The 12,828-nt window shown below is 40.2% G+C and overlaps 2 protein-coding genes across 2 annotated transcripts; both read right to left on the bottom strand.

Moving 5' to 3' along the window:
• Positions 1-3,522: 3,522 nt before the first annotated feature.
• On the bottom strand, positions 3,523-4,528 carry LOC107099015 (olfactory receptor 11-like). The gene has a single exon (XM_015396939.1). The coding sequence runs from the start codon at positions 4,456-4,458 to the stop codon at positions 3,523-3,525; it is 936 nt and encodes a 311-aa protein (XP_015252425.1). The 5' UTR covers positions 4,459-4,528.
• Positions 4,529-10,091: 5,563 nt separating this feature from the next.
• LOC107099013 (olfactory receptor 146-like) lies at positions 10,092-11,917 on the bottom strand. The gene is made up of 2 exons (XM_015396938.1): positions 11,724-11,917; positions 10,092-11,636 (listed from the first exon to the last, which is right to left on the bottom strand). The coding sequence occupies exons 1-2, from the start codon at positions 11,798-11,800 to the stop codon at positions 10,688-10,690; spliced, it is 1,026 nt and encodes a 341-aa protein (XP_015252424.1). The 5' UTR covers positions 11,801-11,917; the 3' UTR covers positions 10,092-10,687.
• Positions 11,918-12,828: the final 911 nt, after the last annotated feature.

Raw genomic sequence — 12,828 nt, 5'->3', positions numbered from 1 at the left:
CCTGCGAAGGATATTCTATTCAGCTGCTTGTATTCGCGATCTTGTCCTTTCGATCATTACCCAGATCTTATGACCATAGGTGAGGGTGGGAAGGTAGATTGATCGGTAAATCAAGAACTTTGTCCCCTGACTCAGCTTTCATTTCCCCACGACAGTCCGATACAGTGATCGCATCTTTGCCGATGCTGTACCGATCCCTCTGTTGATCTCACACTCCATCCGTCCCTCACTCATGAACAAGACCCCGAGAAACTTGAACTCCTCCACTTGAGACAAGGACTCTCCATCGACCTGAAGAGGGGAGTCCATTTTTCTCCGGTGGAGAACCATGGCCTCAGATTTGGAGGTGCTGATACTCATCCTGGCCACTTCAAACTTGGCTGCAAACCACCTCAGTGCACGTCGGAGGTCCTGATTGACGAGGCAAACAGGTATCCTGAGGTTCCCAAACCGGACACCCTCCGGTCCCTGGCTGCCCCTAGACATTCTGTCCATTGATGTAATGAAGAGAACTGGTGACAAAGGGCAGTGCTGGCGGAGACCAACATTCACTGAGAACAGCTCTGGCTTACTGCCGGAAATGCAAACCAAGCTCGTGCTGCGGACATACAGACAGCCATTAATAGAGAGCCGTGCACCCCATACTCCCGGAGCACCCCCCACAGGGCACGACAGGGACACAGTCAAAAACCTTCTCCAGATCTACAAAACACATGTTGACTGGTTGGACGAACTCCTACGAACCCTCGAGCACCTGATGAAGGGTATAGAGCTGGTCCAGTGTGCTGGGACTGGGATGAAAACCGCATTGTTCCTCCTAAATCCTCCATCAGAGAACCAGAAATCTGGCTGATTAGATGAGGGTGAGAGCAACAGCTGTTAGCTCTTGGTCACATGACCCATTCAGAGGTTGATCGATCCTCTGAGGTCACAGAGGACAGTTTATGAGGAATGCAGCAAAGAGGGAGGATCAATATGCAGCAGGAGATGAAGATGGAGCTGAAGGATCATTTGATGATCTCAGATTAAGCTAATCCTGGGGTCAAAGGTTAAACAGTGCAGCTTTAATGCTCTGAATATCCTTCTGTACATGATGGATTCCTGAGGACATTAAATCTACTTTTATTAGTAGATTTAGCTGTATTTATGAATAGAAAATAGGATTGGAATATATATTCCTATTAGGAATATATATTCACAAAAGGACGCATTATTTTTATGCTTGCCCTGAGAGCTTATTTTTCATGTATCTATACCTGTATTGGCAAAACATGTATTTTTGGTGTGGCTTCTCCAAGCTGCTCATGAGATCCAGATTTATAAATGTGTTTTAATTGTTGTAATTTAATCTTAATTGAAATATCTAATGTAACTCTTTTAATTGTGACACATATTTTAATACAGGCTGCTGAAGGCTACCCAAGGATCTCCAGGATGCAGTATAAACAAATGGAGGCCATTTCATTTTATAGTTATCATTATGTAGAAAGAAAATATGTTTTTCAATTTTTATATATAAAAGAGTTTCATTTTAGTTTTTTGGAATGGAAAAAGAGGGAAATTCTCACAGACTCTAAATTAGTGCAAACTGGCCTGTCCCTGAACACAATGTTATGTTGCTCACAATAGAAGAAGATAGAAAAAAAACTGAATAACCAGATGGTGCTAATAAACACTATTGATTGATTAATATTATTTATCTTAGGAAATGGAAGAGGCACATTCCTGGATTTCATACTTGGTTCTTGTTTAAATATTAATAAATATATAAAAATGAATGAAAACATCACTGTCCCCATTTCCTATTTTACTTTTTATAAAAGGTATTTATTTTTATTTATGTGCTGGAAATTTCCTCAGATTAGATTGGAGAAATCTGTTCTCCTTATACTGTCCTCCCCTTCACCACTAGCTGCCCCTCCTCTTTCAACCCACCACCAGCGTCACACTCTAAGAAGAAAGATGTCTCTAGATCTACCTTCACAAGCAGACCTGCTGGATTCAGCACCATCATTTACGCCGAGGCCCCAAAATCATATGTTTCTTAGGTCAATAAAATGTTGGCATCACCGCTTTTTTTTCTGTGTGAGTCTCTCCAGGTTGAGTTGAATGCTTTACTACCACAGTTGGCTGTTTTAAACGCTAAATAAATCCATAAATTAATAAAAACCAAACAGTTCTAATCATGCAACACTAAACCAAAACAGGCCTTTAAAAGCTGAAAATACAGGTTAAGAATATTAACACCTGAAGTTGAAACGGTGGAACGTTTACCTCCAAGTATCTACTTTGCTTTCAGTTTCAAAGCTGTCTCTATTTCACAGAAGAGCTGTTTGTATTTCTCTCCCAATGCATCGCTGCAGTCTTAATCTTCTTTTTCAACTGTTTCTGTGTTTGTTTTCATATTGTTGTGTAGAGCATCAAGCCAAAGCCTGATTTTAAAGATTTGTCTTGGTCTCCATGATGGTAGAAATCCCCTAAAGAACCTTAGAAATAGAAGATCTGCAGCTGGACTCGGACAGTTTTCCCAGTTTTCTCTTCTTTTGGCCAGAAATCTACTAAAGTTTGGGAGTAAATCCAATAGTCCCTCTTCATCATCATCTTCATCATCACGTTCTGCTCCTGACTCACTGCAGAGACGGATGATGGTCTTTGGATCAAAGATTGTTTCCCCTGATTTAACATCTTTATCAGAAGCTGACTATGTTGAAATAAACAGAAACCAACAGCAATATGTAAATAATTTTTATTTTGAGTATGAAAAAGTAAAGCACATTAAATCTCTTTTATTTGGAGGCTCTGGATGAAGACATGTTCTCCTTAAGATGATGAAGCTGTGGATATGTGAGCAGAACATGCCACAGTAGAAAGCATACACTCAAAACATTTAAATCCAAGTACGTTACTTTTCCTTAATATAAATATATTTTTTCTTTGATTTGAGTTGACAACTGAGATAAAAACAGATTCATTATTTATTTTAATTGCATAGTAGGTAGTTATCTATTTTATGGTCAGAAATATTTCTTCAGATTGGCTGATCATCTTATTTACCTCTTCAAATTAAGAGCAAATACACTTATTTCAAGAAAAATGTACTTATTTTTAGATGTTTTTTTTTCAGTAACTCTTTATTCAGTATCGTAGCGTTCCAGTTGTCATCCTTGAGGATGAGGAGCTAAACTGAAAGGGAATAAATGATAGAAAGTATTTCTATGGTCATCCACAAACAGCAGCAGCAAAAAAAGGACAGATAGTGGAAAAGATGAAACCTAAAGTTCATCCATCCCTTTACTTGATTAAACCATCTATATCATCTTTATCATTTAGCATTAAAAGAAAATACCAGCAAAATCTTATATTTCCTACTGATAAGGATGTTTTCTTGTAATTTAATAATTTCACATCTTTCATCTTGTTGTCCTTCATTCAGACCCAAATGTTTAAATATCATTAGTGACCTTGTTTCATACATTCATGGCCTCTGATGATCATTTAACAATCCTTGCTTTAACAACTGTTTTATGAAAGCAGTTGCTTATTCTTTAACCTGGAAAAGAGCTTCTTGATTTCAGTGGACTGAAGACCGTAAATGATGGGGTTTAAGCTGCTGGGGACGATGTGGAAGAAGATGCTACAGAGTTTCCTGTAGTCTGAGTACTGAGGAAAGCGATGCAGAGTGATGATAGACACCCCACTGAACAACATGACAAGATACACAACCAAGTGGGTGCTGCAGGTTTTCAGGGCCTTGCTGTTGAAAGTTTTGCTCTTACTGATCAGACAGACGGCGGTGATCTTGGTGTAGGTGAGGACGATGCTGCCTATGGAGGCCGTGAACAGGACCACCGTAAACGTCAGGCCGTAGATGTTATTGATGACCACACTCTCACAAGAGAGCCTGAACAAGGCTGCGTTGTCACAGTATGGACTGGTGATTAAAGTCCTGCATCGGTTCAGCCTTATAGTCAGACCCAGCAGAATCCCAACCAGAACAAAGGCCGTCCCCCAGGCAGAGACAGTCAGCTTCAGCACCATCCTGTTGGTCATTATTACAGAGTAACGCAGAGGGTTGCAGATGGCCACGTACCTGTCAAAGGCCATGATCATCAGCACCATGTGGCAAGCAGTGCCGAAAATATGTATAGTGAAAGCCTGAACAACACACTCATAGTAGCTGATGAGACGATCCGCAGGGGGTCTTAAAACATCAGACAGAAGCCGTGGCAGCATGATGGAGTTACCGAGAACATCATTAAATGGCAGGTTGCAGAAGAGCAGGTACATGGGCTGATGGAGGCTTTTATTGACGATGATCAGAGAAGCTATTCCCACATTGGCAACAATGATAAAAACATATGAGAACAAGAGAAAGAAAAATGCGAGGTACGGTGAATAGCTAAAGATGCTTAAACTCTCCAGCTGGAGAGTCAAGCTGTTGTATGTGAGGTTTTCCATGGATACTAAAGAGCAGGAAGAGACCCCTTCAAACTACAAAACAAACTACTCTAAATATCCTTCACTCCTGTCCTGTTGGTCAGCCATCCTGCTAGAAATGTTTTGGCAATATGCTTCAGTGTGTCTGACCTTCCATCCCTGCTCACAGCTGGCAGTGTTCATGACGACCAATGCTTCAGAGTTTTAAAGACACGATTGCAGCCTAAATGACGTAATTACCCACACAACAATTATGATGCAACATGAGGCACACACAATGAGAGCAGCATCCTTTGATTATTTTCATCCAGTCTTTTATCCCCCTTTTCTTACAGGATCTTCAGGGGTCTGGTGGTCTCCAGTTGTTTACTGTGAGGTGGGGTCCTCGTGTCTTAGCATCAGAGTGAGGACTGTTTATTTTTTTCTAATTTACCATCAAGTGAGGGCTATTTTTCCAAAGTGGAGACGTTTTCTTTATCTTAACTTTGTTTCAGTTTGGTTTAGCTCTAAGATGCAAATGAAGTTGAGGTTCAGGTTAGGGTTAGGCCTACTCTAGTAATGGTTTATGGTTATTTTCAAGGTTAGTGCATAGAGTGGACATTTTTTGTTATACTGTGGGGTCAATTTCCCTGAAAGATGGAGACCTAAAGGTCCACTTATAGGACATAAATCAGCTCCTTCCTGATCACTCTGCTTTCTCCCTTCAGATCAATTAGAAAGTTCATCTCACTTCCTGTAGTTCTCCTCTTCCAGATTGTTGTTGCTTTTGTAAATAAAACTTTAACATTCACTGGTTCTGCATGCGATTCTGCTGATGGGTCAAGATACTCCAAGCCAAAATGACAGGGTTAGGGTATGATTTATAGCCATGGTATAGTGTAGTGTAGTATAGTATAGTATAGTATAGTATAGTATAGTATAGTATAGTATAGTATAACAGCCATAGTATAGTACATAGTACAGCAGACATAGTGAAGCAGATTAGTTGATGGAAAAATTATTAAAAGTTTCCCTGATCATTAGACTATGGANAAACTTTAACATTCACTGGTTCTGCATGCGATTCTGCTGATGGGTCAAGATACTCCAAGCCAAAATGACAGGGTTAGGGTATGATTTATAGCCATAGTATAGTATAGTATAGTATAGTATAGTATAGTATAGTATAGTATAGTATAGTATAGTATAGTATAGTATAGTATAGTATAGTATAGTATTACAGCCATAGTATAGTACATAGTACAGCAGACATAGTGAAGCAGATTAGTTGATGGAAAAATTATTAAAAGTTTCCCTGATCATTAGACTATGGATAAGATACAGATGAATTTAAGATATCTATATTTCTCTGGTAAAATGTGAAATTTATGTTATTTAATTTAATCAGTGTGTCTCATTTTCTGAACAGTTTAACTGAAAAAAAGCATGATGATCAAGGGGATTTAGGATTAAATCAACTGTGTAATAAACTCGTTACATAAATGTTTACATTTTGATTTAGTTACACTATTAGTTTGTCGGGTTTACACCCACCATTGTCATGAGATTGACGCTGATGACTGGCTTAATTACTTATTTCACTTATCTGTCTAATCCTGCCCGGTTTCTCATTATTCATTCCTTTCCTTTCATGCAGCTGGATTTCCCTCTGGAACCTCTCCGGAAATCTGGTTTCCTGTTTCCTGAGCACGTCCTCTGCATTGGCTTTGGCTTCACCCTCTGGATTTTCACCCACCGGCAATATGCGGCAGGTGCCACTTCTTGTTCTTTGGGCATGGACTGCACTGTTAAACCAGGTTAGTGACTCACAAGTTCATAATCATCCTCCGTCAGAGTTATGTGGCTTTTAACCTGTTTCTCTCGTGCAGAGGTTCCTGCCTGAAACGCCCAAACCTCTACCACTGTAGATCCGTTGTTTTAATAAACGTTTTTTGAGTAATCCCACTGTATGTCTTGCCTTGAATACTAGGTCCTCTCTTCTGAGTCGTAAAAACCATAAGTTATAGAATCTACTTTATGTGGAGATTTTGGTTTTTAGACGCTGTTGCTATTATGATGCAAAGCTGGGTAAAATCCTTTCATTGTTCTTCAGACACTAAACTGGAACAGATGAAACAGATTGTCTTTGATACTTGTTTAAGAACCTCGCATTTAGCCAGACACTGAATTTTAAAGGTTTATTAAAAATGTTTTTGAATGTAAGTTGACTGGCTGGTAGCCAGCTCGAGCAGACAGGTGAAGACAAAAACCTGTTAGTGACCAGCAGAAAAAGAAGGGTAGCAGGTTTGAGGAGGCAGGTAAAGGCAGAACCGGCTGGTGACAGGCTTTACTGGCTGAATGCAGACTTCACAAGCCAGACATTCATTGGTCAGAATGTAACCAAGCGTTGAACAGACTGTGTGCGGATAGAAAAGACTAGTAGCAGACAGAAACAGTCTAGAATATGGGCGACGAGAATCCAGTGAGGGCAGGCCAACAGCAGGAACACAGGAAGGCTGATAGGCCACACTGATATTGTTGTGTGGCCCAGGAATAAAGGACTCAAATGCAAGACCTGACACAGTGGATTCAAACTCAAAGTTCCTTTAATACAGTCCTGGGTTGAATACCAAAAAAATGCAGCAGAAACAGGAGTATCAAAAACAGAGGCAAAGACAGGTCCAAATCAAAGCCTGGGTAAAAACACTAAAAAGCTTAAGTCTAACAGACAAAAAGGCTGGAACGCTAAGCTCTAAGAACCAAGACAAACTGGCAAAGGGAAGGTGCAAGAGTGGGAACAACATATTCTAACAAACAAAAGAGGAGCACATACACCAGGTGAATGGCATTAGGCTGTGGCAGATCCTGGCTGCAGGAAGGAACTTAGGAAGTTATGCTGCCTAAAACGAGAGAGGAAAGAGTACAAAATAAAACAGGAAGTGAAAAGACAAGGTAATACAAGTGACATTTATCTAATCAGGACTGCCCCTGACAGATACTGTAATGATCCAGATAGGAGCCAGGAGGAGACATTCTGGTGGGGCATAACTGAGAGAGGCAAGTATAAGTTGGGTAAAAGCTTAGAGGAATGAGGGTGATTTTGGGATGTGGCAAGTCAATCTGTTTACCTCTATTCACAGAGTGGTGCTGGGCAAGGAGAGGTAAGAAGCCATCCCAAAAAACAAACAAAGATGCAGGACTGTTGAAAGCTGGTCAGGGTTAGAGATGCAGAGGCACCAGGTCTGGCAAAAGCAGGGGAAGTTGTTCTCAGCTATAGGCAGTTGGGGTATTGTTCATTTAATTTGTCTTTTAAAAGCACAATGAAAAGCTAAGCTAGCAGGTTAGCTACCAGATATACCATGTTAGCACCTTTGAACCAAGTGCCAAGATGCTCCCAGAATCAGAATTACTTTATTAATCCCTTGCGGGAAATTCTTTTCTTCCAGTGCAACCGTTTACAGAAGTAGCAAAATAAAATATAATATGATAAGATGGAATAAAATAGGCAAATAAAATATGTAAAATGACAAACAATTAATTACACCCTTCAATTCAATTAAAATTATTTCTATTGCGCCAATTCACAACACATGTCATCTTAAGGCACTTTACAGTTCACCAGATCATACAGTCAAGTTCATTCAAAGTTCTATCTAGAGAAAACCAGTTGATTGCGTCGACTCATTGACTCGAATGCAATCCCTCACACTAAGCATGCTTGTAGCGACAGTGGAGAGAAAAAACTCCCTTTTAACAGGAAGAAGCCTCCAGCGAAACCAGGCTCAGTGTGAGCGGCCATCTGCTGAGGCCAACTGGGGTTCAAGGAGACAGAAGCAGAGATAGAAAAAGCAGCTGTAAAAGGCGGCCCCGTCCAGGAAACACACAGCCAGGCAGAAGAGCTCTGAGCCAGCTCCCATGTCAGAGGATGAAGAGAGCACATCCAGCTAGTCACAGTCAGAGAAACAGGACTACACTGGAAAAACAGGCCGATCTCCAACATCTTTAAACAAGGGTGTTGATGGAAGCAGCACAGCTGATATTTCTCTCCAGGATGGTGTCAAAGCCAAACAGGAACAGACAAGGCAAAGCTACTCTGAGAAAAAGCAGAGAGAGCATAACGTTAGAGATTGAACTAAAAGATTCTGCAGAGTTGGAAAATAGAGATAGAATGAAGAAGAATTATGAAATGGGGTCCCTATGTCCTCTAGAATCTCTAAGAAATGCTATAGGAGAGATATGATCTCTCTTTTTAATTTTCATCAGAACTCTGGCTGCTGCATTTTGGATCAGCTGAAGGCTTTTAACTACATTTTGAGGACTTTCTGATAGTAAAGAATTACAATAGTCCAGCCTTGAAGTAACAAATGCATGGACTAGTTTCTCAGCATCACCCCTGGACAGGATATTTCTGATTTTTTAAACGAGTCTCTCACTGAAGGTGCTTCTATGGGCGACTAGCACATCAGGAAGAGGATGTTCAGAAGTGCATGGATTTTAACCTGGCCAACATTCTCCTCTCTGACACTGCAGTCAGAGTCCACCTCCTCTCCAACAACTTAATCGGCCTTGCAGAAGAGTTTGTTGCCTGTTGGCCTGTTGGCGTCCTTTACCTATGTTTCATATGTTATTAAAACATTTATGACAAACTGTGTTTTAATGAAGGCTTAACTACTAATTTGCAATTAACATATAGTTTTTTTTCTAATTCACTCATTAGACCAAACGTGTCATAAAAGGTTCCTTTGCTTCTGCTAGCCCTTAGCTCCTTTGTCTAAAAGTTCTTTCACTGACTAACAAGGTTTGCTCCTTTATCAGATGACGTCATGCTGCCACACAGCAATGGTACTTTTTTGAAGCTTTAAATCTAAATTAGCTACCAGATTTTTAGCTAAGTGGATAATCTAGAAACTCATCTGCCTGTCTGTCAATTAGAGACCTTAATGACCATCATAAAGTTTCCCTCCACCATTTGAAAGGTTCCTAAACCAGCTGGTATTTCTTCAGGAATATTAACATGACATAATAAGCATCAATTATCTCCACAGTCTACAAGTTGAATTTCTAACTGAAATATTTATTTTTTCTTAAAAAATATTTAACATTAAGCTGATTTTTGTTTATAAATTCCTATTTTGAATGGCATTGGTGAATTTATTTCATATGTGTGCAGAGGTAACTTTCAGACCATTCTCATGCTTGAATTCACTCTTAATTAGTTTTCTTAAAACCACAGTTATTTGGACATGTTCATGATTGCAAATTAGTTAACATGAATCAATTTAAGTGCACAACACAGGTTACCTCTGTTAATTCATTATCACTTCACTGTGCTCCTTGTAATAAAAATGACTTTAGTTTCCTTCAGCTATGGTTATAATGTCTGAATGTACCTGATGTTCCTGTCTGTTCCTGTAAGAAAGTTCTGGATCATGGCTGGAAGCAGTCAGCATTCTCCTATTAACAGCTATAATCTCTCATAGTCTGAATCTTAGATTTATCTGCTTCTTTGTTATTGATATAATTATATATATGCAGTCTTGATGTCACTTTCTGCTCTGTGAAGTGGAGGATATATTTGTTAATAAAAACACAGAACTTACTCCAAAATATTCTTTTATTGTGCAAATTTCATGAAACAATTAATGCATTTTTTTTACCTTTGTACTTAGGCCTCGTATAACAAAGGTAGATGTGATATTGTAGTTGCCTTTAAGCATTAATGTAAATATGGGCAGCATGAGAAAAGCAACCACAGCTAATCATCCCGTGCTGTGCACGGCAGTGGAGGCTGATGATCTGGGCTCGTAGGAACCAGCCATGACTCCATCATCATCCCAGAGTAGCTTAGAGTGACAACAGATAAAGGAGTAATACTTGAACGCAGGGAAAAGGGCTCCAGAAAAATGTTTCAGGTGCTGAAGGAGTGTTTCTTCTCAATGTCATGCTCTTCTTCTCTGATTATTATGATAAGAACGTATGAAAAAAAACAACCAGAATTGCATCTAAAGTGTTTTCTGAGAAAGGGTTCTAGTAACAGAGATGGTATATTGTTAACAAAAGGTCTGCTGCTGGGATTCACCACATCAATTCCTCTCATCTGATTTGCTGAAAGGAGAGAACAAAAGAGGGAAGACATGCTGGGTTTTTTCTAACCTTAAACATTATACAATGTTCTAATCATTGGTTAGCCTTTGGAGCATTTCATACAAATGAAGATAGCATTTGTTGTTTCTTAAAAAAAAAAAGTGCTTTCAGACCAAGTCAGTCTTCTTTAAGATGACATCAAAACTTTATTTGAGGAAAACATCCTTGAGAAATATTTCCGTATCTCTTTGGACTGCAGACCATAAATGAGGGGGTTGAGGATTCCAGGAACCACATGAAACAAAACAGCAGCGATTTTTTTGGCCTCAGCATATTGAGGAAAGCGATGCAGAATAATGATGATTATTCCGCTTAAGAACATGATGAGATAAACAAGCAGATGGGTGCTGCAGGTTTTTAATGCCTTTTTGTTCAAAGTATTGTTCCTGCTGGTCAGACAGACCACAGTTATCTTAGTGTAGGTGATAACCATGCTGCCGATGGACGCTGTGAAGAGAACCACGGTGAAAGTCAGCCCGTATGCGTTATTGATGAAAATATTGTCACATGAGAGCAGAAACAATGCAGCGTTATTACAGTATATGCTTCTCATGAACGTCCTGCATCGGTTCAGCCGTATGGTCAGACCCAGCAGAATCCCGACCAGAACCAGAGCCACCCCCCAGGCGCCCGCCGTCAGCTTCACCAGCATCCTATTGGTCATTATTACAGAGTAACGCAGAGGGTTACCGATGGCCACATACCTGTCGAAGGCCATGATCATGAGCAAGGTGTGGGACGTAGTGTTAAACATGTGTATGATAAATGCCTGGAGGACGCACTCATAGTAACCGATGAGGCGGTCAGAGGGCGGCCTAAGGATGTCCAGGAGCAAACGGGGCAGAACAACGGTGTTCCCTAAAACATCGTTGACTGAAAGGTTCAAGAACAGCAGGTACATGGGCTGGTGAAGCCTCTGATCCAGGAAAATCAGAGCAGCGATCCCAACATTGGCAACAACAATAAACAGATAGGAGAGAAGGATGAAAAGAAAGGCAGCCAATCGGGACTCCTCCGAGACATCCAGGCCCTCCAGCTGCAGAGTGAAGCTGTTGAAGGTGTAACCCTCCTCAGACCTAAAAGAAAAAAACATCATCTGTGATACAATCTTTGCTCAACACCATCAGCATCTATTGGAAAAATCTGATATGGAAATGAATTACTTGTTGAGGATGATATTCCTCAAGTCTGTAGGAGCATGTGTGGGGATGTTCAGCATGTAGATGAAGGTCTCCATCATAGCAGGTATAATCAGAGGGCTGAAGATCTGTAAGGTAGATCTTTTACACAACCATGACTTAAACTATAGAAATTAAACTCACGTTACTTTCAGCTCCTTAAATCAAATAAGAATGAAAGAAAAGAAAATTATTAGTAATAGGGAGTCATGCATACATCCATGCATGTTGCTGTTTCCCTCCTATCGTCTCGGACTGTCTTCCTGTCTGGAATCAAATGCAGGAGCTTTAATAAGATGTTTGCTGTTTAAATGGTGCCCAGAACATTATGTGGCCCGTAGGGAGGGATGGAACAACACAACCAATCCCCCGGTGGAGTTCCGCCAGTTAAACTTTAGCTTTAGGTTCTCAGAAAAAAAAATAGAAAACTAGAAAACTCAGCTTCAGTGTAGGAAAATCTCTGTGTGTCTGCAGCTCTATAGAAGCTAGAGTTATAGACCCAAACAAATTAAAATCCATCTGATATAGAGGCCTTAGATGCAGAGGTCTGCACAACCTTTAATAAAGTGCAACTTTGTATCAATAATTCTTGCCTGAAATGACTTCTTATCTGTTCAGAGCATCAAAATCATAAATATATTGCAGAGAAACTACCAAAAATTTAAAGAAACCTAATTACTTAAATGCTCTCTCTACTTTTTCTCATCATAGTCTGGTCTGTTCCTGTTTAGCTGTCTCCGTTCTGGAGAGAGAGATATCAGCTGAGCAGCTGCTATCGACGCCTTTGTTTATAGAAGTTGGAGCTTGGCCTGTTTTTCAGTGTAGTCCTGTTTCTCTGACTGTGACTAACTGGATGTGCTCTCTTTCATCCACTGACGTGGGAGCTGGTTTGGAGCTCATCTGCCTGGCTGTGTGTTTCCAAGACAGGGCCTTTTGTATCTCTGCTTCTTACTCTATGTCTGCCTAAGTCTCCTTGAACCCCAGTCGGCCTCGGCAGATGGCCGCTCACACTGTGCCTGGTTCTACTGGATGTTTCTTCCTGTTAAAAGGGAGTTTTCCTCTCCATTATCACAACAAGCATGCTTTGTAA

Source organism: Cyprinodon variegatus, unplaced genomic scaffold (assembly GCF_000732505.1).
Source record: "Cyprinodon variegatus isolate N-32 unplaced genomic scaffold, C_variegatus-1.0 Scaffold830, whole genome shotgun sequence".
Lineage (NCBI taxonomy): Eukaryota > Metazoa > Chordata > Actinopteri > Cyprinodontiformes > Cyprinodontidae > Cyprinodon > Cyprinodon variegatus.
The sequence above is the reverse complement of the archived record's forward strand: the minus strand, read 5'-3'. Positions and strand labels throughout refer to the sequence as shown.

What these genes read in the sequence shown, in the direction of transcription:
- LOC107099015 (XM_015396939.1), bottom strand. Translation starts at nt 4,458, where the DNA reads ATGGAAAACCTCACATACAACAGCTTGACTCTCCAGCTGGAGAGTTTA.
- LOC107099013 (XM_015396938.1), bottom strand. Translation starts at nt 11,800, where the DNA reads ATGATGGAGACCTTCATCTACATGCTGAACATCCCCACACATGCTCCT. An exon ending in AGGAATATCATCCTCAACAA is followed by an intron (nt 11,637 to 11,723) that starts GTAATTCATTTC and finishes TTTTTCTTTTAG; the next exon opens with GTCTGAGGAGGGTTACACCT.